Here is a 25,532-nt window from a genome sequence, read left to right on the forward strand (position 1 = left end):
ACCCTCTGCACACTGCAAATCTGATTTGAGATTCCAATTTGCGATTCCGATTTTCCCTGGATGCTATCAAAACAAGCAGAAAAAACACACAAAAAATGCAGCATGCAGTACCGATTAAAAATTGCAAATAGCGGATTAACATGCGGAATCGCATCCAAAATCGCGTCAAAATTATAAATCGGAATCGCATGTAGTGTGCAAGACCCTGGAGCATAATTCCCCTTTAAAGAGGTTCTCTGAGGGAGGTTTGAAATAAAAAGAGGCACCTGGGGCTTCTACCGGCCCCCTGCAGCTGTAATGTCCCACGCCGTCGTCCATCAATCCGCCGTTCCCCGCCGCCGGTGCCGGTCTAACGCGGCATCTCATCCAACTGCAGCTGTGCGTGTGCTCGCTTTCGTGTGCGTCAATGGGAGCTTACTGCGAAGGCGCAGTGCAAGAAAACTTCGTACTGCGCTTGCGCAGTAATTCCCCGATGACGCGCGCGAGAGCGAGCACTATTTGTCTTGCTAGACGAATATCCGGCGGCGGGAAATGACTGATCGTTGGAATACGGCGTGGGACGTAACACCACCAAAAGCATTATAGTTCAGAATTGGAAAAGCCAAACTGCATGACTATAATGACAGAATTCTATTCTGAAATCAACTTACAACCAAGAGTTGGCACGACCAGCAATGCTGTTGCATGACAGACAAGAGAAATTGCTTAGGATATGGATCAGTGCTGGGCGTAATGGAAAAAGCTACGCTTACGGATCATTACGCGTAATTTTACGCTATCACGCATTACGGAATTACGCTAACGGCGTAGACATTCAATTTCGGTACATGTCTGTAATTACGCATAGCCCTTACGCAATTACGCGTAAGAATACCGTAATTCGGGTTGTTACGTTATTGGCTTACGCGTAAAATCCTACTAGCAATTAATGCGTAAGGTCATGCTGCCAAGCGGAAAAGTTGACGCATGGATCAATGTTAGGTAGCCGCCGACTTTAAGGGTTAATAGCAAAGCCCCCTTAAGTGCTAAGAGCCTCAAATTTGGAGAATATATTAAGGAGATCAGAAGGAATAAGAGGAAAAAAATTTTTTCAAAAAGACCTTAAAGTTTTTGAGAAAATCGATGTTAAAGTTTCAAAGGAAAAATATATACATTTAAAAATCTGCCGACTTTAACGGTTAATAGCAAAGCCTGCTTAAAATTTAGGAACACCAAATTCACAGGGTATATTAAGGGGATCAGTGGGAATAAGAGGAAAAATTTTTTTTTCAAAAAGACCTTATAGTTTTTGAGAAAATCGATTTTTAAGTTTCAAGAGCAAAAATGTCTTTTAAATGCGGAAAATGTCAGTTTTTTTTGCACAGGTAACAATAGTGTTTTATTTTCATAGATTCCCCCAAGTGGGAAGAGTTTTACTTACTTCGTTCTGAGTGTGGGAAATATTAAAAAAAAGCGACGTGTGGTCCCCCCTCCCAGACCTCTTTAACCCCTTGTCCCCCATGCAGACTGGGATAGCCAGAATGCGGAGCACCGGCCGCGTGGGGCTCCGCACCCTGACTATACCAGCCCGCATGGTCCATGGATTGGGGGGTCTCGGAAGGGGAGGGGCAGCCAAGCTTTCCCCTCCCCCTCCGAGCCCTTGTCCAATCCAAGGACAAGGGGCTCTTCTCCACCTCCGATGGGCGGTGGAGGTGGAGGCCGCGATTTCCTGGGGGGGGGGGTTCATGGTGGCATCTGGGAGTCCCCCAGATGCCCACCCCCCCCTCCCAGGAGAAATGAGTATAGAGGTACTTGTACCCCTTACCCATTTCCTTTAAGAGTTAAAAGTAAATAAACACACAAACACATAGAAAAAGTATTTTAATTGAACAAAAAACATAACCACGAAAAAAGTCCTTTAATATTCTTAATTACGCGTAAGACAGTAACCTTACACGTAACGCTTACGGTGCATTTGTAGTGAATTACGATGGGTAATTACGCTAATGCGTAATTTCCACCCAGCACTGATATGGATGAGCTGGCTAGAGTAGAAAGAATTTCCTGTTAAACTGAACATTATTACAGTATAGTTGCGGCCTGGCCTGATTGATACTATCCCTTGGCATGGACCTACCTAACACTCTGGATAAACTCAGAAAGCTGAAAATAGCTGGGTCACTGGTCTAGGTGTGCACCCCTTCTCCCCATTTCCTCATTCCACTTGATACTTTAGTAGAGAGTACAGATGCGCCAATAAAATAAAAAATAGCATCAATTTAAAACCAAACAAAATGTGGGTGGTAATGGTGTGCTTACCTGCCCAACAATCATCACAACCAATTTGTATGGTTAGCATTAAATTTAATTTGTACTCCAACAAACAACACACACAGTTTGCAATGCGTTTCATGGGTCCCAAGCCTGCTTCCTCAGGCAAAAAAGCATATACAGATAGGAGCAACTGAAATGTAAAAACAAAAAACAAACATATCCATATGTTATAACCGTAATAATCATAGTGTAAAAACAGAATAAAAACATAAAAATCCGTAAAGAATCCATACAATAAACAAGTGTGTATACAGCATCACCTCCATATTATAAAACTGATTGTAGCACACATATATTTAGTTTATGTATCAGATTATAGCTTTCAGCAAGTTAGGTGCTTCAGCATATGAATACATGCACTTGCATATATATCTTACAACTATATCCGACAATCTAAATACATATGTATATAAATATATACACCCTTTTATACACACTCACGTATGCCCATATACATATGCATATACACCGAGGTGATATCTATGTTGTAGGGTCCCCAAGCCGGATATACATATGTATATATATACTATATATACACATACAGTACAAATATATAAAAAAGAAAAGATAAAATATCTGTATAAATTACAAACACATATATACACACATAATCAAGGCCATCCATGCTCACCAGCAAATTAATCATAGTGTAGCTCATACCCATAGTAGATGTGACCCTCCATGTTAAATAGTAAGGTGAGAAACGTGGCAAGAGAGGGATATAAATATAGATATAGAAACTTACCAAATCAGTTGAATATACTGGTGTAGCACCTCTGCGACGAGCGGGCGCCACACCAGTTTCTAAAATGCTTCCTGTCCAATGACTTAGAGGTAGAATCTTGGAGTGGGCGGGGCAGCGCGCGTGCGGAAGTGATGTAGTATTCCGCCCATTCATTGGGCTCAGCGTGGGGGCGGATACTTTGTTACCTTGTCAGTTTCTCTATTCTAGTTTCCCTTTCTTTTTGCACCCCACTTGTTCTGAATATGGTGTCTCCTTGTTAAGCATCATGGCCCAAATGCAATTAACTTGTTCTCCTGAGTCCTGAGGTTTTTTTCCTGAGGAGATGTTTCAATTTCTCTTTAAAATAACTTTTCAGCACTTTGTAATTGAAAAAGTATCATAAAGTAGGTGAAGTCAGGTCAGAAAATAACACCTTGACTGCTTGCCGACCGCGCCACGCCGATTGGCATAGACGCGGCGGCAGCCCCAGGACCGCTCCACGTGATTGGCGTGAACGGCCTTCTATGGGGCTAGCAGGAGATGGGGGCTAGCAGCAGATCCCTGCTTGGAAGGTGGAGCTCCGCTCCGCCTTCAGTCTCCCAGCGGCGATCGTCGCTCGGAGACTGTTAGACAGCGAAACCACCGTCTACTATACATGTAAAGTGCTGTAATCTAAGGCAGCGCTGTACTGGGGACAACCTTGTGACACAGCTGTCCCCCTGGGGGACAAAGAAGCGATCGACAGTGATAGGCTGAAGCCTATCACAGCCGATCGCAGTGATTAGCAGAACTGGGAAGGGAGTAAGGGTTGTAAAAAAATAAAAATAAATAAGCATTTTTATTAAAAAATAATAAAAAAAATGTACAAAAAAACCCAAACATTGGAGGAGCGATCAGACCCCACCAACAGAGCTCTCCCAATGAAAAGGAGGGGGATCACTTGTGCGCTGAGTTGTGCGGCCATGCAGCTAGGCCTTAAAGCTGCAGTGGCCATTTTAGCAAAAAATGTCGTAGGGATTGTTTCACAAAATGTCCTGGTCACTAGGGGGTTTAACACCGCGGTCCTCAAGTGGTTAAGAGAAAAAGTTACCGGTAATTACATATGGGCCCACATATGATAATGTTGGTCTTCAAATGAAACGTTACAGCAAACACAGTACCTAATGTACAGGTAGTAATCAAAACCTAAAGGTAGCTGTGGTAATGATATCCTATGCAAGTGTCCAATTGTTGACTTTTCTTTATATGGGCTTGATTCACACAATCAAGACAAAAAATTGCTATGTGCAGGTCGCGCACTACAATTTTACTGGTGTTTAGGCCACCAATGTAATTTTCATTGCACACATATCGTAAATAAAATTATGTATATGCAGTGTGAATTATAGACGCGACATACATAATAAGAGTTGCACTATATGTGCAACGTGTCTTGCGTTGGAGGCATAAACATGGTAAATGTATCATGATTTTGTGCAACCATCCCTATGTCATTTATTTTTGATAAATGTTTATGACCTTGAAAATGCAATAAAGAAAAGCCTTTACAAAACAAAAAAAAGTGCTTAAACTACATCACTGTACAGAGTATCTCATTAACAGGTCTGCAAAGCTGGACGTCAGTCTTATGACATTTATATTCAAAGTAAGTTTGTTGGTGTTTCCCCTTGTCTGGGGCCAGAGGAATTTTTGTGCATGACCTTCTGTTTAACTGCTGGAAAACAAAGAAAGCTACTCAGATCATGGGAAATTCCCACTTGGGGGTCACAAAGAAAATCAACAAGCAAGTTAACACATACACTGCAGCGACTGGGGTGACTTGCGCACAGGACACAGAGGACACAACTGATTCAAAAATGTCAAACAGCCAACAACCCACATACATACTGGAGATGAATGAAGTACCTTTGACCCGCTGCACTGAAACCGCAAGCCAGTGGGTGCAGCATGGCAGCTCTGTTCTGTAGGATCTTTCATTTCCTACAAACAAAACAGCTGATCTAAAAATGAAAGTGACTTAAAGGTCAGCATTTCATACAGTGCAGTTACTGCACCTCATGTGCACCTTATGTGGGATTCCATTACAATCAAAGAAAAAGACGTTATGAGAATATACACAGTAGCTGTAATTACACAGTTCATTTATTTTCTTGCAGGGAAAAGAAAAACATGCAGACTTGAACTTGACAGTGATATTTTAGTTTTCCATGGTTGCTGAAGAAACCAAAAATCTGCTTGGAGAATTCCCTACAAGTGTTCCAGGTTTAACACAAATGACATTTGTTGTAAAGGGTTGAAATTAAACCAGTGCTGGGAAGATATTCACTGTCATTCCAAAAACATATAACAGAAGCTGACAGGTAATTTAATTGTACTAGCCACAGCCAGAACACAAATACCTGACATGGGTGGAGTTGACCTTTCATGTATTTTTAATGGCATCTTCTCAGGAAATTCCCATCTTTATTTAACAAAACCATGGTCAATGGCCAAAGTATATAAGTTTAGCAGCTAGTCACGTATTTGTTTGATTGTACAGACAGAGTAAGGCTCTGTTCCCACTAGAGCAGAGAATGGACCACTACACTGTCTGCTCCCGCTGGCCGCATGTTGGCCGGCAACAAGTGGGAACAGAGCCTAATTTAAAGGGTGATACCATTTAACTGATATCAAAAAGAACAAGCATCTGAGGTGTATATTGAGTTAGTCAATAAATGGTAAGGATCATTTCTTAAACTTTTTGCTTTAACCGATAACTACCATGGTAGAATATTTTACTACAGCTCAGATTCAAAGGTGAAATCTAATTGTTAGCTTTGAGTTTTTGCATATTACTCTTAACTGTAACGATCGGTGTAACACAAAGAGGATCTGATTAACGGTGATCTGCAGTATCACCGAGAATGCAGATATATACCCGATTATTGATGATCTGCAGTATCACCGATAATCAGATATATCTCTAACCTCTGGACACCTGAGTGATGAGAGTGTTTTGGTGCAATAGTAATACTTTGAGGACCGCACCTGGATATCAGGTGCTAGAGCAATAAGGAGTATTGCTCTGCAGCAAGTTCCTTCCGTTGGTCTGAACTCTCCGCAGGGAGGAGTCAGGCAGAGAGTGGGAAGGACAGAACATGAGTGACACCAATGAGGGAGTGTCACTGACAGATCTGTGAACTATCTCTCAACAGGAGAGATAGTTCTCGAGGTCGGGCAGGCCAGGTCGTTAACACACGGACAGATAAAGTACAGACACAGGAGACAGATGCAGAATCTTGAGACTAGCCGAGTTCAGCAACAGAGTATCAGAATGACAAAGGTACAAAATCAGAGATCAGAGGAATGGTCAGGAAAGCAGAAGGTCATAACAAATAATCAATTCCTAGACTAAGGTGTGAGTTCCTTGGTCATCAACACCTTGGAAACTGGTCTAATGTAACACAGATACTGACAGGGTCTGAGTGCTACCACGTAGTGATCGCAACGCCAGACACCAGAGGAATGTCCAGCACCCAGTATATATACACCAGCGCTCTCCTGCACCTCCCCTAAGTGCTGGACCAATGAGAACTGAAAGAATTGTCAGCTGACCAGCCTGGTCAGCTGACACCCCTCTGGCTGTCATAAATGCTCTGCCTCTCCACGCGCGCGCACGCGTCCTTCTGAACCAGTGTGGACTATCAGTCCCAGCCACACCAGACATGTGTTGTAATGCCTCAGCTGTTTTGGATGCGGAATCCGCCGCACCGCTGTCCGAGCGTGCAGCGTTTTCTCCGCATTCAGCAGTACTGACAGAGGTAGGCCTATGTGTGCAAACCGCCGCGTCGGACGCGGAATCCGCCGCCCTGTTTTCTGGGCAAACAGGGAATCCGCCGCCCTGTTTCTCTGCGTTCCGTCAGGCCAGTGAATGCAGGTCCCTACGCGCAAGCTGCCATGTTAAACGCGGAATCAGCCGCCTTACTCTGAGTACTTGCGGCGGCTTTTCTGCGTTTTCTCACATTAACTCTTTCTTATTATATAATCCCAATAATTGTAGACTGCGTTGGGCAGCACAGTGGCATAGTGTATCTCTCCTGTCAGTGCTGGGTCCCTGGCTCCAATCCCAGCCAGGACATTATTTACAAGGAGTTTGTATGTCTCCCCATGTCTATGTAAATTTCTTCTAGGCACTCTGGTTTCCTCCCTCATCCCTAAAAGACATACTGAGAATTCCCCATGAGGAGATGGACTAGTCCAAATCAGATTTTTACTGCTTACTATAAGTGAAAGCTACATAGGAGAAAAGTAATTTCTAGTGCATTTTAAAGATTCTTTTATTTTTCAGAGAATATTTATGACAGTGAATTGCAGTATACTACATAAGTAAGAAAGTGTAACCGATTAAGTACACAGTGATAATATAACTTAATCCAGCACTACACCTCAGTATGGCGGTGTGCCAAGAGTCAGTGAAGGAGTGCTCCCTATAACAGGAGAGTCAGATATCCGGTAGAACAGGGATCAAAAGACCCATTCCTGGATTAACTGTGATCATAAGGTTCGGAAGAGACTTTGGAGAGCTCAGGGCCCATTTGGGATCACAGACCCGAGCCCCCCAAATTCAGCAAACACAGGCAGATAATAATAAACTAAGAGAGAGAGACAGTACCTATATGAGCATGGTCTATTAATACAAAAAGCATAGATAAAACTGCAAAAGCCATCGCATAGTCTCCAGAAAGAGCACAGCAGAACCAACATCTGGCTAAGTAAGTGCATCCAAGAGTATGTAGGAAAGAAAATACGTATATAAGAAACAGAGGAAAAGAAAGTAGGAGGAAGAAGAGAGAGGAACTAGAGAAAGAGACCGTTCGAGGAGAGTCACACCCAGACCCTTTAGTGCATTTTAATCTTTACTTCATATAAGTAACGTATCTGTACATGTGTATTTTACATTTTACAATTTTTTCGAAATAGTGGTCCTTTAACCTCCTTGGCGGTTATCCCGAGCTGAGCTCGGGGTAACCTGCGCAGGAGGATTGCTCAGGCCGATTTTCACAATTGTTTTTTTTATTGCACGCAGCTAGCACTTTGCTACCCGTCGCGCCCCAGACCCCTTGCGCAGCCTGGCCAATCAGTGCCAGGCAGCGCTGAGGGGTGGATCGGGACTCCCTCTGACGTCCCGACGTCCATGACGTTGGTGACGTCATCCCGCCCCGTCGCCATGGTTCTGAACGGGATTTCCTGCTTGCGCAGATCGCGAGTGGGTGGGGGGATGCCGCTGCTCAGCGGCTATCATGTAGCTAGCGCTAGGCTAGCTACATGATTTAAAAATAAATACATTTTAAAAAAAATGCTGCGCTGCCCCCTTGCCGCAATAATTGGAACGGCAAGGGGGTTAAAAGGCACAATAACACTGTAAGCTGACAATATTGCAGCTTTATAAACTACATTAGCAATGCTGTCTTATAGCAATACATTTTGAATTGAAGATCTTTGTATAAACATTGCCATAGCCTCTAAAATTTTAATAACATTTTATTGCCATTATTATAAGTGATTAAACTGTTTTCTTTTACTGTTTGCCATCTTATTCAACAGCAGTATTTAATCATTAGGAATAAATTCTATAAATATATTTTCTTATTAAAACATAAAAGTGTGGGCATTTCACAACACAGTAATAGCTTGAAAGTCATTTCTGTTTGTGAACTTGAAAACTGTGAATTGCATGATTCAAATAAAAAAAGTAATGATTAAAATCGTTCCACTCATACGAATCCTTGCAAAGCTTTTAGGCTCGAGCGGTTTTCTAATTTTGGAAACTGCTTGTGATAGCCGAATAGCAAAACTTTTTTGTTTTTTGCTTGATTCCCAGAGAGATTGTGAAGGAATGTGATTTGCATACCCTCTATTGAAAATGATGTTGCAGAACACTTTACATTTTATTGTGTAGAAGGATTTTGAATACTAACACTTTTTTAGTGAAGGGAGTAGATAATTTTCAAAAGATCATTGGCACAATTGAATTAGAAAAAAATTACCTTAGCTCATTTCAAATATCCCCTAGAGATGGCCCGAACATTACATTTTGGGTTTGCGATCTTCGAGGTCGAACTTCCGTAAAAGTTTGCGAATGGGCGAACTGCGCAAATCGATATGGACTTCAATGGACAGGCAAATTTTAAAACCTACTGGGACTTTTTCTGGCCACAAAATTGATGGAAATGTTGTTTCAAGGGGCCTAACACCTGAACAGTGGCATGCCGGATGGGGATCCATAGCAAAAGTCCCACCAAAAATTACGTAGTTGACGCAGAGTCGTGTTTTAATCTCTAAAGGGCAGAAATCACAGTACATTCCAACATTTGTGGAATTAAGTGCTGCTTTAAAATGTCCGGAGTGGGTACATGCCCATTAGGTAGTGTAAGGGTTAGCCCCACTTCACACTGACAAACCAAACTCTAACAGACCAAATTCACCATTTAACGCACCGCAAACAACCGCAAAGAGTTCTCAATAGTTGACACTCTCAGGACAGAAATGTTAGTCCTCTCGATAGCAAATTAGTGTAATGGTCGGTGTGCTCGTGCACACGTTCGCAGGAGTGCAGGCGATGGCTGTTTTCCAGCCCCTATGGTCGGGCTGAGGTAGTTCAATGACAGTAAAGTGACCTAAAAAACACTAATCCTGCAGTGTGAGCCCAGTGTTGGCCTAGTAGGCTTTATTGATCACCTGAAAATAATTGTTTTTGCCAAAACATATCCAGCCGAATGAATTTGGTTTGTCCACAATTAAGCAACGACCTTATCATCCTGGGTGTGCCGCCCACCAACACACTCATATAGTTTATTGTGATACGCAAGCCCCTTCACCACGACAAGGTAACGATCACGAACATGTACCTGCCTTTTTTTGTTGTTGTTGCAGCCACAGTGCATCACCATAGGCCAGAAAAATTAGGCATGTACACAAATCTGAAGAATTAGGTATTGTAGCAGCCACTGCTGTAAAATTCAGGATTTACCTGGAGAAAATGTTCAAAAACATTGAGAATTGGACCCTAGTTGGTGGTGGCAGAGAAGTCACGCAAGTCATGCAGTGTGCAGAGAGGAAAGAAAGCTGTGTGTGGACTCAGTCACAAGATCCATTCCTCATTTATCTCAATAAAGGTCAGGTAATCAACACTTTATTGACCTACACGACTTCTCTTGTCAGTGACAATCTCTCCTGCTGCACTGAAGGTCCTCTCTGACAGGATGCTTGAGGCGGGGCAAGCCAGAAGTTCGATGGCAAATTCTGACAGCTCAGGCAACAGTTCAAGCCTGCACACCCAGTAGTCCAAGGATTCATCACTCTTCAGAGAGTCGATATCCGCAGTTAAGGCCAGGCAGTCCACTACCTGTCGGTTGAGTCATTCTCTGAGGGTGGATCCCGAATGGCTGTGGTGATGCGTTGGACTACAAAAGGTCCGCATGCCCGCCGTCACCAACACATCAGTAAAGTGTCCTGTCCTTGCTTGCATGGCTATGGGAGGAGGGGTATTATTTGTAAAGATGTCGCGAACCACCGTTTTTCGGTTCGCGAACTTCCGCGGAAGGTTCAGTTCGCAGAAAAGTTCGCGAACCGCAATAGACTTCAATGGGGAGGCGAACTTTGAAAAATAGAAAAAATTATGCTGGCCACAAAAGTGATGGAAAAGATGTTTCAAGGTGTCTAACACCTGAGATCTTTCAGTGACTACAAGAGGGGAAATTTTTTTTCAAAAATACCTTATAGTTTTTGAGAAAATCAATTTTAAAGTCCTTCTGACCGTGGGAAAATTAAGCGCCCGCAGCTTAGCAGTTAATAGCAAAGCCGCTTTAAAAGCTAGAAACACCAAACTTGCAGAAAATGTTAAGGAGAACAGTGGGAATAAGAGGAATTTTTTTTTTTCAAAAAGACCTTATAGTTTTTGAGAAAATCTATTTTAAAGTTTCAATGTAAATTCTCTTTCTGACCGTGGGAAAATATACCCCCGCCGACTTTAATGGTTAATTGCAAAGCCCCTTTAAAAGCTAGCAACACCAACATTACTGGGAATGTTAAGAAAAACAGTGGGAACAAGAGGAAAAAATTTTTTTTCAAAAAGACCTTATAGTTTTTGAGAAAATCGATTTTAAAGTAAAAAAAAAAAGAGTCGATTCATAAAAAAAGAACCGTGTTTGGTTCAAATGCTTGCTTGCATGTGTAAGAAAGGAATTTATTAATGCACTAATTGTAATGGATGCCCTAAGGTTTTTAGGCAGGAGATTAAACTGTAGTTAGCGATTGGGGTAAGCTTGGATGGTATTGGTTAACGTATGGGAGCCAAGTTTTTTCAAAACGTGGAAGGGAGTCATCAAGTATAGCTTTCATTTTATCAAAGCAGAGGGCGCTGCTCAAATTAGTTCTAAATTTGGATATGGACAGGGTAGGGGACCTCCACGCGCCTGCGATGACTCTCTTTCCTGCTAAGCATATGTGTGAGAGCAATTTATATTGGGGGTTAGATATGCCCGGTGGGCGAAATCCCAGGAGTGCTATCTCCGGAACCCTGGGGACTTGAACTTGGATTGTGGAATAAATGACCTGGTATATTCTGATCCAGAACCTCCGGACCCTCGGGCAGTACCACCACACGTGAGAGAGGGTCCCCCCCTGTCCACAACCGCGAAAGCATAGGCCATTGTTTGTAGTATCAAATTTTGAAATGCGGTCTGGAGTGAGATACCACCTTAGGAGTACTTTATATTGGGTCTCCACGAGGGAGGCACTAATGGAGCATTGTGGGGTGAGAGACCAGATGTCAGAGAGGTCCTCTTTTTCGTAGGTGGTGTTGAGATCGAGTTCCCATTTTGTTATATATGAGGGCTTGGGAAGACCAGGGGGGGACACAATGCACCTATACAGCAGAGAGATCAGGCCCGGGGATCCCGGGTCGGAGGCGCACACGTGTTCGAAGCATGTGCGAGTCAAGAGGGAGCCATGCCCCTTGGCAACCTGGGAAAGAAAATGTGAGCTTTGGAGGTAGCGGAAATATTCTTTTATGGGCAGTTGGTGTTTCTCTTTAAGACATGCAAAGGGTTTAACTGCTGAGTCAGTGACTAAATCGTATAGAATAGTGAGGTTTCTTGAGAGCCACCAGCGAAAGGCTGCTGGGTTCTCCAGTCCAGGTGTAAAATCTGGGTGACCTAAGAAGGAGGTGAGTGGGAGGTGCGGAGAGATTAGGTTGCCTTTAAATTTAACTGTATCCCAGATTTTGAGAGAGTGTGCAATGATTGGATTTTTAATATTTCTTCGCCGAACAGGGGGTAACCAGAGCAAGTTCCCAATGGAGATGGGGGAGCATATGGATTGCTCCATTGTTACCCACAGCGGAGGGTGCGTTAATTCATGCCACATAGCAAGTTGTGAGATCTGTGCAGCTCGGTAGTAAGCGATAATATTCGGAACACCCAAACCACCGTCAACTTTTAGACGAATTAAAGTGCTCCTCTGGACCCTTGGTCTGGTTTTGCCCCAAATAAATGAAAGTATGGAAGACTGCAGGCGTTTGAGGGCCGGGATAGGGATGTTTATTGGTAGCACACGGAAGGCGTAGAGTAGTCTGGGAAGGATTTTAAAGTCCTTCTGACCGTGGGAAAATTAAGCGCCCGCAGCTTAGCAGTTAATAGCAAAGCCGCTTTAAAAGCTAGAAACACCAAACTTGCAGAAAATGTTAAGGAGAACAGTGGGAATAAGAGGAATTTTTTTTTTCAAAAAGACCTTATAGTTTTTGAGAAAATCAATTTTAAAGTTTCAATGTAAATTCTCCTTCTGACCGTGGGAAAATATACCCCCACCGACTTTAATGGTTAATTGCAAAGCCCCTTTAAAAGCTAGCAACACCAACATTACTGGGAATGTTAAGAAAAACAGTGGGAACAAGAGGAAAACATTTTTTTTTTTAAAAAAGACCTTATAGTTTTTGAGAAAATCGATTTTAAAGTAAAAAAAAAAAAGAGTCGATTCATAAAAAAAGAACCGTGTGAGAATCTGCTCGGCAGCGTTTTGACCACTGTTCACGTCTGCATTCTGCAGGTCTCTTTAAGAGAGATCTTTTGTCAGTTCTGCAGCTTGCTGCTGAGGAATTGCATACATTCGTTATGCAAATCCCCTACCTGCCTCCTGTGATGACTGGCAGTATAAAGGTTGGGATTACCCACAGTCCTTTGCTGGTCATTCCTTCAGGGTTTGTAGTACACACTCCTAGAGAGTGTCAGCCATGCTCTTGGTTTGAAGTTCAGCTTAGAGTTATTCCTGGAAACTGTGCTAAGCAGATCCCTTAAGTGCAGTTAAGATTGTTTATCTGTTTGTTTGTTCTGTTGCTGTTGTCCTGTCCCAGCGGTGGTCGACAGGAAATGGTTCTGATCTCTGTTCTTGTAGTATAGCTGGTGCAGCGGTTGCTGCCAGCTATCTCTTCTGTTCTGTCTCCTGGGATCGCGCTAGCCACTTTTCGCTAGCGCTGTGGATCCTTCTGTTCTGTCTCCTGGGATCGCGCTAGCCACTTTTCGCTAGCACTGTGGATCCTTCTGTTCTGTCTCCTGGGATCGCGCTAGCCACTTTTCGCTGGCGCTGTGGATCCTTCTGTTCTGTCTCCTGGGATCGCGCTGGCCACTTTTCGCTAGTGCTGTGGATCCTTCTGTTCTGCTACTCTGTACCTGGATCTCACTCGCTTCTCGCTGGTGCTGTGGATCCTGTCTCTCGCTTGTCCCTGTTTTCGTGTGTCTGTCTTGTCTGCTACGGACACTTGCTGGAGGCTCGGTGAGATAACCGTTAAGCAAGCGTTCGCGTCCTCTGTTCCATGTTTGTCTGTCGATGGTTAGTTAGGCGTGCTTGTCTCTATTGTGCTTATCACGTGGAGACCGCGCATAACCGCGTGCACTGTTGCGAATGAGTGCGGTGTTCGCGGTTAGCTAGCGTTTGTTATTTTCCATATCTCCTCATTGTATGATTTGCTGTGCCTTTGCTACTCTCGTGCTCCGCCTTGCTGTAGCCTTGTGTCACGTATTGCGATCGCACCTCTCGCGATCGCGTTCCTGCTTCTTATCTGCTGTGGTGTGTGCACAGTCGCGGGTTGGCGACTAGTTTTATGCACACACACACAATCTGTCACTGTGCTCACTCTCAATCGCTTCTCTTGCGATTGCGTTTCTTCCCTTCGTACAATTCCTGTCTGGCGTGTGTGGTAGGGCAGAGGAGCTGTTCCTCTGCACTCCACAGCTCCACCTGCCGACAGGAATTTCCCTCTGCAGGTGCATAGCACCTAGCCTGGGTGTCCTCAATTATACGCTTGTTGAGAAAATCCGCCGCGTCAGCGCACGTCTGGTGCGCTGACCACGGAGACGATTCCGCAATCGTTACAAACCGATTCATTAAAAAGATCCGGCTCATTCAGGAGCCGTTAGTATAGCAGAGAATGCGTCCTCAGAAGGACGTGACGCTGCTGGCTCCCGCTGCTGTCTCTCCCCACCTGCCTGCACCTGTCAACCCCCAGCCTAGGTGGGGGTTGACAGGTGCAGGCAGGCAGGTGGGGAGAGACAGCGGGAGCTAGCAGCTATGCGTCCAAAAGGACTTTTGGATGCATTCTCTGCTATGTGGGTGGGGGGCTTCCGAGATCTTCAATCAACTTAATAGAAGATCGCAACATAAGAGGATACAGTTCGTTGGATCATTTACCGAGGATATTGCCGTGGGAATTTTTTTTAAAGGTACAGGTAAGTATTTCTGGTTAATTAAGAAAATTAAAGGACTTTTTTCGTGGTTGTGTTTTTATTTCCTTTAACCCTTTGTGGAAATGGGTAAGGGGTACTTTGTACCTCTATACTCATTTCTCCTGGGAGAGGGTGGGCATCTGGGGTCCCCTTCTTAAAGGGGACTCCCAGATGCCACCATGAACCCCCCCCCCCCCAGGGAGTCGTCGCCCCCACCTCCTCCTGGGGCACCGGAGGTGGGGAAGAGCCCCTTGTCCATGGATTGGACAAGGGCTCAGGGGGGGAAGGGGAAGGCTTGGCTGCCCCTCCCCCCCCCCCCCGGAGCCCCCCATACCATGGACCATGCGGACTGGTATAGCTCAGGGTGTGAAGCCCCAGTCGGCCGGGGCTCCGCATTCTGACTATCCCAGCCTGCATGGGGGACAAGGGGTTACAGAGGCACGGGAGGGGGGGCCCCACGTCATTTTTTTTTTCATTTATTTCCCACACTCAGCACATACAAATAATAAATATAAATATATATATATATATATATATATATATACATACACATATATATATATATATATATATATATATATATATATACATACACATATATATATATATATATATATACACATATATATATATATATATATATATATATATATATATATATTATTTTTTTTTTTTTTAAAGGACTTAACGAGGCCACAAGTATGAAAAAAGTTAAATACCATTTCATAATCCAGATCCATGGCGGACGCCATCTGCGCCCCCCGTTCTTTCCGCCATGGCACCCGCAGTAATACCGGCCCCAGTCGGGTCCCGACCCCTCCAAACGGGTCGGGTTCTCATTCCCAACTCAATATGGCTGCCACAGATTGCAGCGGCTGCGCAGTCCACAAAGATGCGATTGCGGCTGCGCAGCTCTAGGTCCTCCTCCCGATGCGTCTGATGTATGCACGCATATTGATGACGCGGCAGGAGGAGGCCCTAGAGCTGCGCAGGTGCAATCACGTCTGTGCGGACTGCTCAGCCGCGGCAATCTGTGGCGGCCATATTGAGGAGGGAATGAGAACCCGACCTGTTCGCAGGGGTTGGGAGTCGGGACCCGACCGGGGCCGGTATTACTGCGGGAGCCATGGGGGAATGAACGGGAGGGCGCGGATGGCGTCCTCCATGGATCTGGATTATGAAAAGGTATTTAACTTTTTTCACATTTGTGGCCTCGGAAGTCCTTTAAATATTGTTTCCCGCTATCTTTTTAACATATCCTGCAAATTTGGTGTTGCTAGGATGTAAGGGGCCTTTGCTATTAACTGCTAAAGTCGGCGGGTGATGATGATAACCAACCAGAATTATAGGGGTACAAAAGTACTAAATTCTGCCATAGGCTTCCATTAGGCTCCCTATTTCACTTTCAAAAATCTCAAATCTTTTCATAGGGCAATTGCTCAGCAGTGGCAAATTTTCTAGCACTGTAGGAACTGTTAGGGGGATCATAACTGGTGAGTTTCGGGCCCCTAGGCCGAAGAGGTCATATCCTAGGGTCACAAAAACCTGTTTATTTGGGCAATTTCAATGGTAGTGATTCTGACGTACATAAATCGCAGCCATGGCCGTTAGCAATGTCTGAATTTCACGAAATGTCTCATGCAGGTAGAAGACATATTGTTAGATTTGGATTCCAAAGATGGGGTCCCTACATCTCTGCAAACCAGAGTTACAGGGGTGCAAAAGTAGTAAAATCCCCCATAGGCTTTCATTGGCTCCCTATTTCACTTTCCAAAATCTCACACCTTTTTAAAGGGCAATTGCTCAGCAGGGGAAAATTTTCTAGCATTGTAGAAACTGTTAGGGGGATCATAACTGGTGAGTTTCGGGCCCCTAGGCCGAAGAGGTCATAGCCTAGGGTCACAAAAACCTGTTTATTTGGGCAATTTCAATGGAGGAGATCCTGGCGTACATAAATCGCAGCCATGGCCGTTAGCAACGTCTGAATTTCACGAAATGTCTCATGCAGGTAGAAGACATATTGTTAGACTTGGATTCCAAAGATGGGGTCCCTACATCTCTGCAAACCAGAGTTACAGGGGTGCAAAAGTAGTAAAATCCCCCATAGGCTTTCATTGGGCCTCCTATTTACAGTTCCAAAATCTCACATCTTTTCAAAGGGCAATGGCTCAGCAGTACCAAATTTTCTAGCATTGTAGGAACGGTTAGGGGGATCATAACTGGTGAGTTTCGGGCCCCTAGGCCGAAGAGGTCATAGCCTAGGGTCACAAAAACCTGTTTATTTGGCCAATTTCAATGGTAGTGATGCTGACGTACATAAATCGCAGCCATGGCCGTTAGCAACGTCTGAATTTCACGAAATGTCTCATGCAGGTAGAAGACATATTGTTAGACTTGGATTCCAAAGATAGGGTCCCTACATCTCTGCAAACCAGAGTTACAGGGGTCCAAAATTGGTAAAATCCCCCATAGGCTTTCATTGGCTCCCTATTTCACTTTCCAAAATCTCACATCTTTTCAAAGGGCAATTGCTCAGCAGTGGCAAATTTTCTAGCATTGTAGGGACCCTTAGGGGGAACATGACTGGTGAGTTTCGTGCCCCTAGGCCGAAGAGGTCACAGCCTAGGGTCACAAAAACCTGTTTGAAAAGCATGAAAGCCTGTTTGAAAACCAATGAAAGCCTATGGGGGATTTTACCAATTTTGGACCCCTGTAACTCTGGTTTTCAGAGATGTAGGGACCCCATCTTTGGAATCCAAGTCTAACAATATGTCTTCTACCTGCATGAGACATTTCGTGAAATTCAGACGTTGCTAACGGCCATGGCTGCGATTTATGTACGTCAGCATCACTACCATTAAAATTGGCCAAATAAACAGGTTTTTGTGACCCTAGGCTATGACCTCTTCGGCCTAGGGGCCCGAAACTCACCAGTTTTGATCCCCCTAACAGTTCCTACAATGCTAGAAAATGTGCCACTGCTGAGCAATTGCCCTTTGAAAAGGTGTGAGATTTTGGAACTGTAAATAGGAGGCCCAATGAAAGCCTATGGGGGATTTTACCAAATTTGGACCCCTGTAACTCTGGTTTGCAGAGATGTAGGGACCCCATCTTTGGAATCCAAGTCTAACAATATGTCTTCTACCTGCATGAGACATTTCGTGAAATTCAGACGTTGCTAACGGCCATTGCTGCGATTTATGTACGTCAGACTCGCCACCATTGAAATTGCCCAAATAAACAGGTTTTTGTGACCCTAGGCTATGACCTCTTTGATCTAGGGGCCCGAAACTCACCAGTTATGATCCCCCTAACAGTTTTTACAATGCTAGAAAATGTGCCACTGCTGAGCAATTGCCCTTTGAAAAGGTGTGAGATTTTGGAAAGTGAAATAGGGAACCAATGAAAGCCTATGGGGGATTTTACTAATTTTGCACCCCTGTAACTCTGGTTTGCAGAGATGTAGGGACCCCATCTTTGGAATCCAAGTCTAACAATATGTCTTCTACCTGCATGAGACATTTCGTGAAATTCAGACGTTGCTAACGGCCATGGCTGCGATTTATGTACGTCAGCATCACTACCATTGAAATTGCCCAAATAAACAGGTTTTTGTGACCCTAGGCTATGACCTCTTCGGCCTAGGGGCCCGAAACTCACCAGTTATGATCCCCCTAACAGTTCCTACAATGCTAGAAAATTTGCCACTGCTGAGCAATTGCCCTTTGAAAAGATTTGAGATTTTTGAAAGTGAAATAGGGAGCCTAGTGGAAGCCTATGGCAGAATTCAGCACTTTTGCACCCCTATAATTTTGGTTGGTTATCATCACCCGCCGACTTTAGCAGTTAATAGCAAAGGCCCCTTACATCCTAGCAACACCAAATTTGCAGAATATGTTAAAAAGATAGCAGGAAACAATATTTAAAGGACTTCCGAGGCCACAAATGTGAAAAAAGCTAAATACCTTTTCATAATCCAGATCCATGGAGGACGCCATCCGCGCCCTCCGGTTCATTCCCCCATGGCTCCCGCAGTAATACCGGCCCCGGTCTGGTCCCGACTCCCGACCCCTCCGAACAGGTCGGGTTCTCATTCCCCACTCAATATGGCCTCCACAGATTGCCGCGGCTGCGCAGTCCGCACAGACGTGATTGCACCTGCGCAGCTCTAGGGCCTCCTCCTGCCGCGTCATCAATATGTGTGCATACATCAGACGCATCGGGAGGAGGACCTAGAGCTGCGCAGCCGCAATCGCATCTTTGCGGACTGCACAGCCGCGGCAATTTGTGGCGGCCATATTGAGGGGGGAATGAGAACCTGACCCGTTTGGAGGGGTCGGGACCCGACCAGGGCCGGTATTACTGCGGGTGCCATGGCGGAATGAACGGGGGGCGCAGATGGCGTCCTCCATGGATCTGGATTATGAAATGGTATTTAACTTTTTTCATACTTGTGGCCTCGTAAGTCCTATAACCGGTTCAGCGCCGCGGTCCGAAAATCTCATGCATCCGAGCAACGTTCACCTCCCATTCATTCGCCTATAACTTTATTGCTACTTATCACAATGAATTGATCTATAGCTTGTTTTTTCCGCCACCAATTAGGCTTTCTGTGGGTGATACATTTTGCTAAGAGCCACTTTACTGTAAATGCATTTTAACAGGAAGAATAAGAAAAAAACGGAAGAAATTCATTATTTCTCAGTTTTTGGCCATTATAGTTTGAAATTAATATACGCTACCGTAATTAAAACGCATGTATTTTATTTGCCCATCTGTCCCGGTTATTATACCATTTAAACGATGTCCCTATCACAATTTATGGTGCCGATATTTCATTTAGAAATAAAAGTGCATTTTTTCAATTTGCGTCCATCACTATTTATAAGCTTATAATTTTAAATAATATAATAACATATTCTCTTGACATGCATATTTAAAAAGTTCAGACCCTTGGGTAACTATTTATGTTGTTTTTGTTTGTTTTTTTAATTGTTTTTTTTTTTTTTTAAATAAAAAAAGTGTATGTGGGTAATTTTTGGTGTGGGAGGGAAACTGCTAATTTTAAATGTAAAATAATGTTTTTTTTTAATCAAAAATGTATGTGGGTGCAGTTTACTATTTGGCCACAAGATGGCCACAGTGAAAAAAGTCCTAGATGCAAACCAGCTCGCATCTAGGAACTAAAATGCTGAGGAGTTGTTTCCTGGGGGCAGAAATACCGCGCTCTCTGGAGAGAAAGCGTCGGTATTTCTGCGGGGAAGTTAGATCGGTGAATGGGAATTATATTCCCATTCACTGATCGGGGGGCTAGCGGCGGGCAGCGGGAGCGCGCGCGGGGGCGCGCCCGATCGCGCGCACGAGCCGGCGGCAGCACCAGTGCCTATCTGGACGAGGAAGCTCGTCCAGATAGGCCGAACTGGTTAAAAAAAAAAAAAAATAATATATATATATATATATGTATATGTATATATATGTATATATATATATATGTATATGTATATATATATATATATATATATATATATATATATATATATATATATATATATATATATATATATATATATATATATATAATTTTTATGTGCTGAGTGTGGGAAATAAATGAAAACAAAAATGACGTGGGGTCCCCCCTCCCGAGCCTCTGTAACCCCTTGTCCCCATGCAGGCTGGGATAGCCAGAATGCGGAGCCCCGGCCGACTGGGGCTTCGCACCCTGAGCTATACCAGCCCGCATGGTCCATGGTATGGGGGGCTCCGGGGGGGAGGGGCAGCCAAGCCTTCCCCTCCCAACCCCCCGGAGCCCTTGTCCAATCCATGGACAAGGGGCTCTTCCCCACCTCCAGTGCCCCAGGAGGAGGTGGGGGCGACGACTCCCTGGGGGGGGGGTTCATGGTGGCATCTGGGAGTCCCCTTTAAGAAGGGGACCCCAGATGTCCACCCCCCTCCCAGATTAAATGAGTATAGGGGTACAAAGTACCCTTTACCCATTTCCACAAAGGGTTAAATGAAATAAAAACAGAACCACGAGAAAAGTATTTTATTATTCTAAATTAACCATAAATACTTACCTGTACCTTTAAAATAGTTTTCCCACGCCAATATCCACGGTAAACGATCCAACGAACTGTATCCTCTTATGTTGCGATCTTCAATTAAGTTGATTGAAGATCTCCGACGCCTCCCACATAGCAGAGAATGCCTCCTTTTGGACGCATAGCTGCCGGCTCCTGCTGTCTCTCCCCACCTCCTCACCTGTCACTCTCACCTAGCCTGGCACCCATGGGTGCGCTGGGTGCCAGGCTAGGTGAGGGTGACAGGTGCAGGCAGGTGGGGAGAGTCAGCAGCGAGCCGGCAGCTTCACGTCCTGCTCAGGACGCATTCTCTGCTATACTAACAGTTCTTGAATCATCCGGTTCTTTTTAATGAATCGGTTCTTTTTTTATGAATCGGCTCATTTTACTTTGAATCTTTAAAATTGATTTTCTCAAAAAGTATAAGGTCTTTTTGAAAAAAAAAATGTTTCCTCTTGTTCCCACTATTCCACTTAACATTCCCAACAATTTTAGTGTTTCTACTATGTAAGGGGACTTTGCTATTAACCATTAAACTCGGCGGCTATTAAAGTCTATGGGGCGAATCGAACTTCTGCAAAAGTTCGCCTGGTGCAGGCGAACGCGAACCCCCAAAGTTCGCCTGGAACCGTTCGCCGGCAAACCGTTCGCTACATCTCTAATTATTTGCACCTCTTCCCTGTTAGACTCCCAACCTGCTGTGACATCACCCTTAAACGCATTGTACAGCATAGTTTGCTGGCTGTTTTGGAAATGATGCATCCTTTTCTCCGACTTCTGGCGATTTGGTAACGTTTCTGCCACTTTGTGCTCTAGAAGCGTTGCCACCCATTACAGGTCCTTGTCCTTGAGCATTTTTATACGAGGGTCTCTCAGCAGGCAGAACAGCATGAAAGACCCCAATTGCACAAGGTTGGATGCCGAGCTAGACATCTCCTGTTCCTCATCCTCATTGATGTCATTGAAGGCCTGCTCCTCCCCCCCACCACGTACAATAGGAAAGGTCCCTGAAAGTTGAGGACAAGCCCCCTGGGACACCTGCTCCGGTTAGTCTTCCACCTGCACAAAGCCACCTTTCTCCTTTGACTCCTCCTCCTCTCTATGCATTGTCGCAAGTACAGCAAGAAACGACAAGGCTACCTCTGGTGGTGGTGATGGCGACCACAACTCTTCCTCATCACACTCATCTACGGCCTGATCCAGCACTCTTTGCAGAACACGCTCCAGGAAGAAAGCTTATGGGATGAGGTCACTGATGGTGCCTTCGGTGTGCCAGACCAGGTTTGTCACCTCCTCAAAAAGTTGCATGAGCCTGCAGGCATTGCGCATGAGCGTCCAGTAATGTGGCAACAAAATCCCCAGCACGGCAGAGGCTGTCCTAGTATCCCGGTCAAACAAATACTCATTGATGGCTTTTTCTTGTTGGAGCAGGTGGTCAAACATCAGGAGTGTTGAATTCCAGCGAGTTGGGCTGTCGCAAATCAAGCACCTCACTGGCATGTTGTTTCACCGCTGAATATCTGCAAAGTGCGCCATGGCCGTGTAGGAATACCTGAAATGGCCACACACCTTCCTGGAATGCTTGAGGACTTCCTGTAAGCCTTGGTACTTACACACAAAGTGTTGTACAATAAGATTCAAAACATGTGCCATGCAGGGTACATGTGTCAACTTGCCCAAATTCAATGCCGCCAACAGATTGCTTCCGTTGTCACACTTTGCCAATCTCCAGTTGGTGCGGGGTCAGAGCCAGGGTCAGGGGTCCCATGTAACTCTCGGCTTTAAGGCAAGTCAACTCCAAGATGGTGGGACACCATCATACCAGGGATGTGGAATAGGCCCTGGATAGCTGGGGGAGAGTGCAGTTGTTGTAGAGAAAGCCGCAGCAGCAGTAGAGGACTCAGCCGAGGAGGATAGCGAAGAGGATGGAGGAAGAGTAGGAGAAGAGTGGCAGCAAGCCTGCCTGCAAGTCATGGCGGTGTTACCAACTCCACTGCAAAGCCACGCATTCCATGCTTGGCAGCCATCAGCAGGTTGACCCAGTGTGCAGTGTACGTGATATACCTGCCCTAATTGTGTTTTGCAGACCAGGAATCAGTGGTCAAATGGACCCTTGCCCCTAGAGATGAGCTGAAATTTTCGAAATTTCGCATTACTAAAATTACGCATGCGAAATTTGCGATTACGATGCGAAATTACAGTAGCGTAATTGCCATTAAAATCATAATTGAAAATACCATAAGCGTAATTTTCAACGCGTAATTTCGCGTTTCGTTCATGCCGTAATTTCGCATTAAACGCTACCGTAATTTCGCGTTAAACCGTAACGCTCCGTATAATATAAAAAAGCCGCCGACTTTAAGGGTTAATAGCAAAGCCCCCTTAAATGCTAAGAGCCTCAAATTTGGAGAATATATTAAGGAGATCAGGAGGAATAAGAGGAAAAAATTTTTTTTCAAAAAGACCTTATAGTTTTTGAGAAAATCGATGTTAAAGTTTCAAAGGAAAAATGTAAACATTTAAAAACCCGCCGACTTTAACGGTTAATAGCAAAGCCTGCTTAAAGTTTAGGAACACCAAATTCCCAGGGTATATTAAGGGGATCAGTGGGAATAAGAGGAAAAATTTTTTTTTCAAAAAGACCTTATAGTTTTTGAGAAAATCGATTTTTAAGTTTCAAGGGCGAAAATGTCTTTTAAATGCAGAAAATGTCAGTTTTTTTTGCACAGGTAACAATAGTGTATTATTTTCATAGATTCCCCCAAGTGGGAAGAGTTTTACTTACTTCGTTCTGAGTGTGGGAAATATTAAAAAAAAACGACGTGGGGTCCCCCCTCCCAGACCTCTTTAACCCCTTGTCCCCCATGCAGGCTGGGATAGCCAGAATGCGGAGCACCGGCCGCGTGGGGCTCCGCACCCTGACTATACCAGCCCGCATGGTCCATGGATTGGGGGGTCTCGGAAGGGGAGGGGCAGCCAAGCTTTCCCCTCCCCCTCCGAGCCCTTGTCCAATCCAAGGACAAGGGGCTCTTCTCCACCTCCGATGGGCGGTGGAGGTGGAGGCCGCGATTTCCTGGGGGGGAGGTTCATGGTGGAATCTGGGAGTCTGGGAGTCTGGGAGTCCCCTTTAAAAAGGGGTCCCCCAGATGCCCACCCCCCCTCCCAGGAGAAATGAGTATAGAGGTACTTGTACCCCTTACCCATTTCCTTTAAGAGTTAAAAGTAAATAAACACACAAACACTTAGAAAAAGTATTTTAATTGAACAAAAAACATAACCACGAAAAAAGTCCTTTAATATTCTTAATTAACCATTAATACTTACCTGTATACAATGAACAGAGGCGCCAAAAGTATAAGATTAGATTAAATGAGCTTAAAAACCAACTTAAATGGCAAAATTGAAGGAGGAAGTGGTGGTCTTACCTCCCTCAAGCAGACACGACAACGACTGCGATTCAGACAGTCAAACACCTTTATTAGGAACTCCAAAAAGAAATGCAACGCGTTTCGCAGGTTCAACCCCGCTTCATCAGGCAATATAGGGAGGAGTATCAAACAATCTGCACAAGGATTCAAATTAAGCGCCTCTGAAGCGGGGTTGAACCTGCGAAACGCGTTGCATTTCTTTTTGGAGTTCCTAATAAATGTGTTTGACTGTCTGAATCGCAGTCGTTGTCGTGTCTGCTTGAGGGAGGTAAGACCACCACTTCCTCCTTCAATTTTGCCATTTAAGTTGGTTTTTAAGCTCATTTAATCTAATCTTATACTTTTGGCGCCTCTGTTCATTGTATACAATTTTGAGTCCACCCTTGGTGGAGGGTTGCTACCCTTTCTTCCTGTCTACAGAGAGCGACTTCTTAATCCTGAGTGGGGTCAGGACAATCTCCCCACCTGCCTTTACAGTGGTTGCCTGCTGGTGACCCTGACTTGTGAGTATTTAGCAATACAAACTTATTGCCACCTTGTCCAGTACGAATTACACTATTGGGGCTCTTGGTGTTCCCTGTTTTTATTAATACTTACCTGTCCCTTTAAATAAATGATCCCACGCAATATCCTCGGAAATGTTCTATCAGTTACAATGTAACAAAGTTATTACAATGTAACAACTTTGTTACATTGTAACTACGCCGCACCCGACGTCACCCGCCGCTCACCCGCCGCACGGACCCGACAGAGCTCTGAGCTATATAGCTCAGAGCTCTGAGAAGCATCTTTGTATTTTGGCTCCAAGGAGCCCCATTGGTCCTTAGCAGACCAATGGGGTTCCTTCTGATTTGAAGGAACCCCATTGGTCTCCTAAGGACCAATGGGGCTCCTTGGAGCCCAAATACAAAGATGCTTCTCAGAGCTCTGAGCTATATAGCTCAGAGCTCTGTCGGGTCCGTGCAGGACGCTAAGTCCCCGCCGGCTCCGCTGCCCTCCCCGCCTCTCCCACATGTCACCCACATGTCACCCACATGTGGGTGACATGTGTGTGACAGATGTGGGCGGGGTGGACAGCGGGGGCCAGCGGGGACTTAGCGTCCTGCACGGACGCGTATGCGGCGGCTGAGCGGCGAGTGGCGTCGGGTGCGGCGTAGTTACAATGTAACAAAGTTGTTACATTGTAATAACTTTGTTACATTGTAACTGATAGAACATTTCTGAGGCTATTTCG

General features: G+C 44.7%; 1 protein-coding gene across 1 annotated transcript in view; it reads right to left on the reverse strand.

Annotated features, from left to right (window-relative positions):
- Positions 1–2,355: 2,355 nt before the first annotated feature.
- LOC137532969 (speedy protein 1-A-like) overlaps positions 2,356–25,532 on the reverse strand; it is a 65,825-nt gene continuing 42,648 nt past the window's right edge. Inside the window, exon 7 of the mRNA XM_068254082.1 lies at positions 2,356–2,443. Within this exon, the coding sequence (XP_068110183.1) occupies positions 2,412–2,443 (32 nt within the window). The 3' untranslated portion in view covers positions 2,356–2,411. The remainder of the gene's footprint in view (positions 2,444–25,532) is intronic.

The sequence above is a fragment of the Hyperolius riggenbachi genome, chromosome 1 (assembly GCF_040937935.1).
Source record: "Hyperolius riggenbachi isolate aHypRig1 chromosome 1, aHypRig1.pri, whole genome shotgun sequence".
NCBI lineage: Eukaryota > Metazoa > Chordata > Amphibia > Anura > Hyperoliidae > Hyperolius > Hyperolius riggenbachi.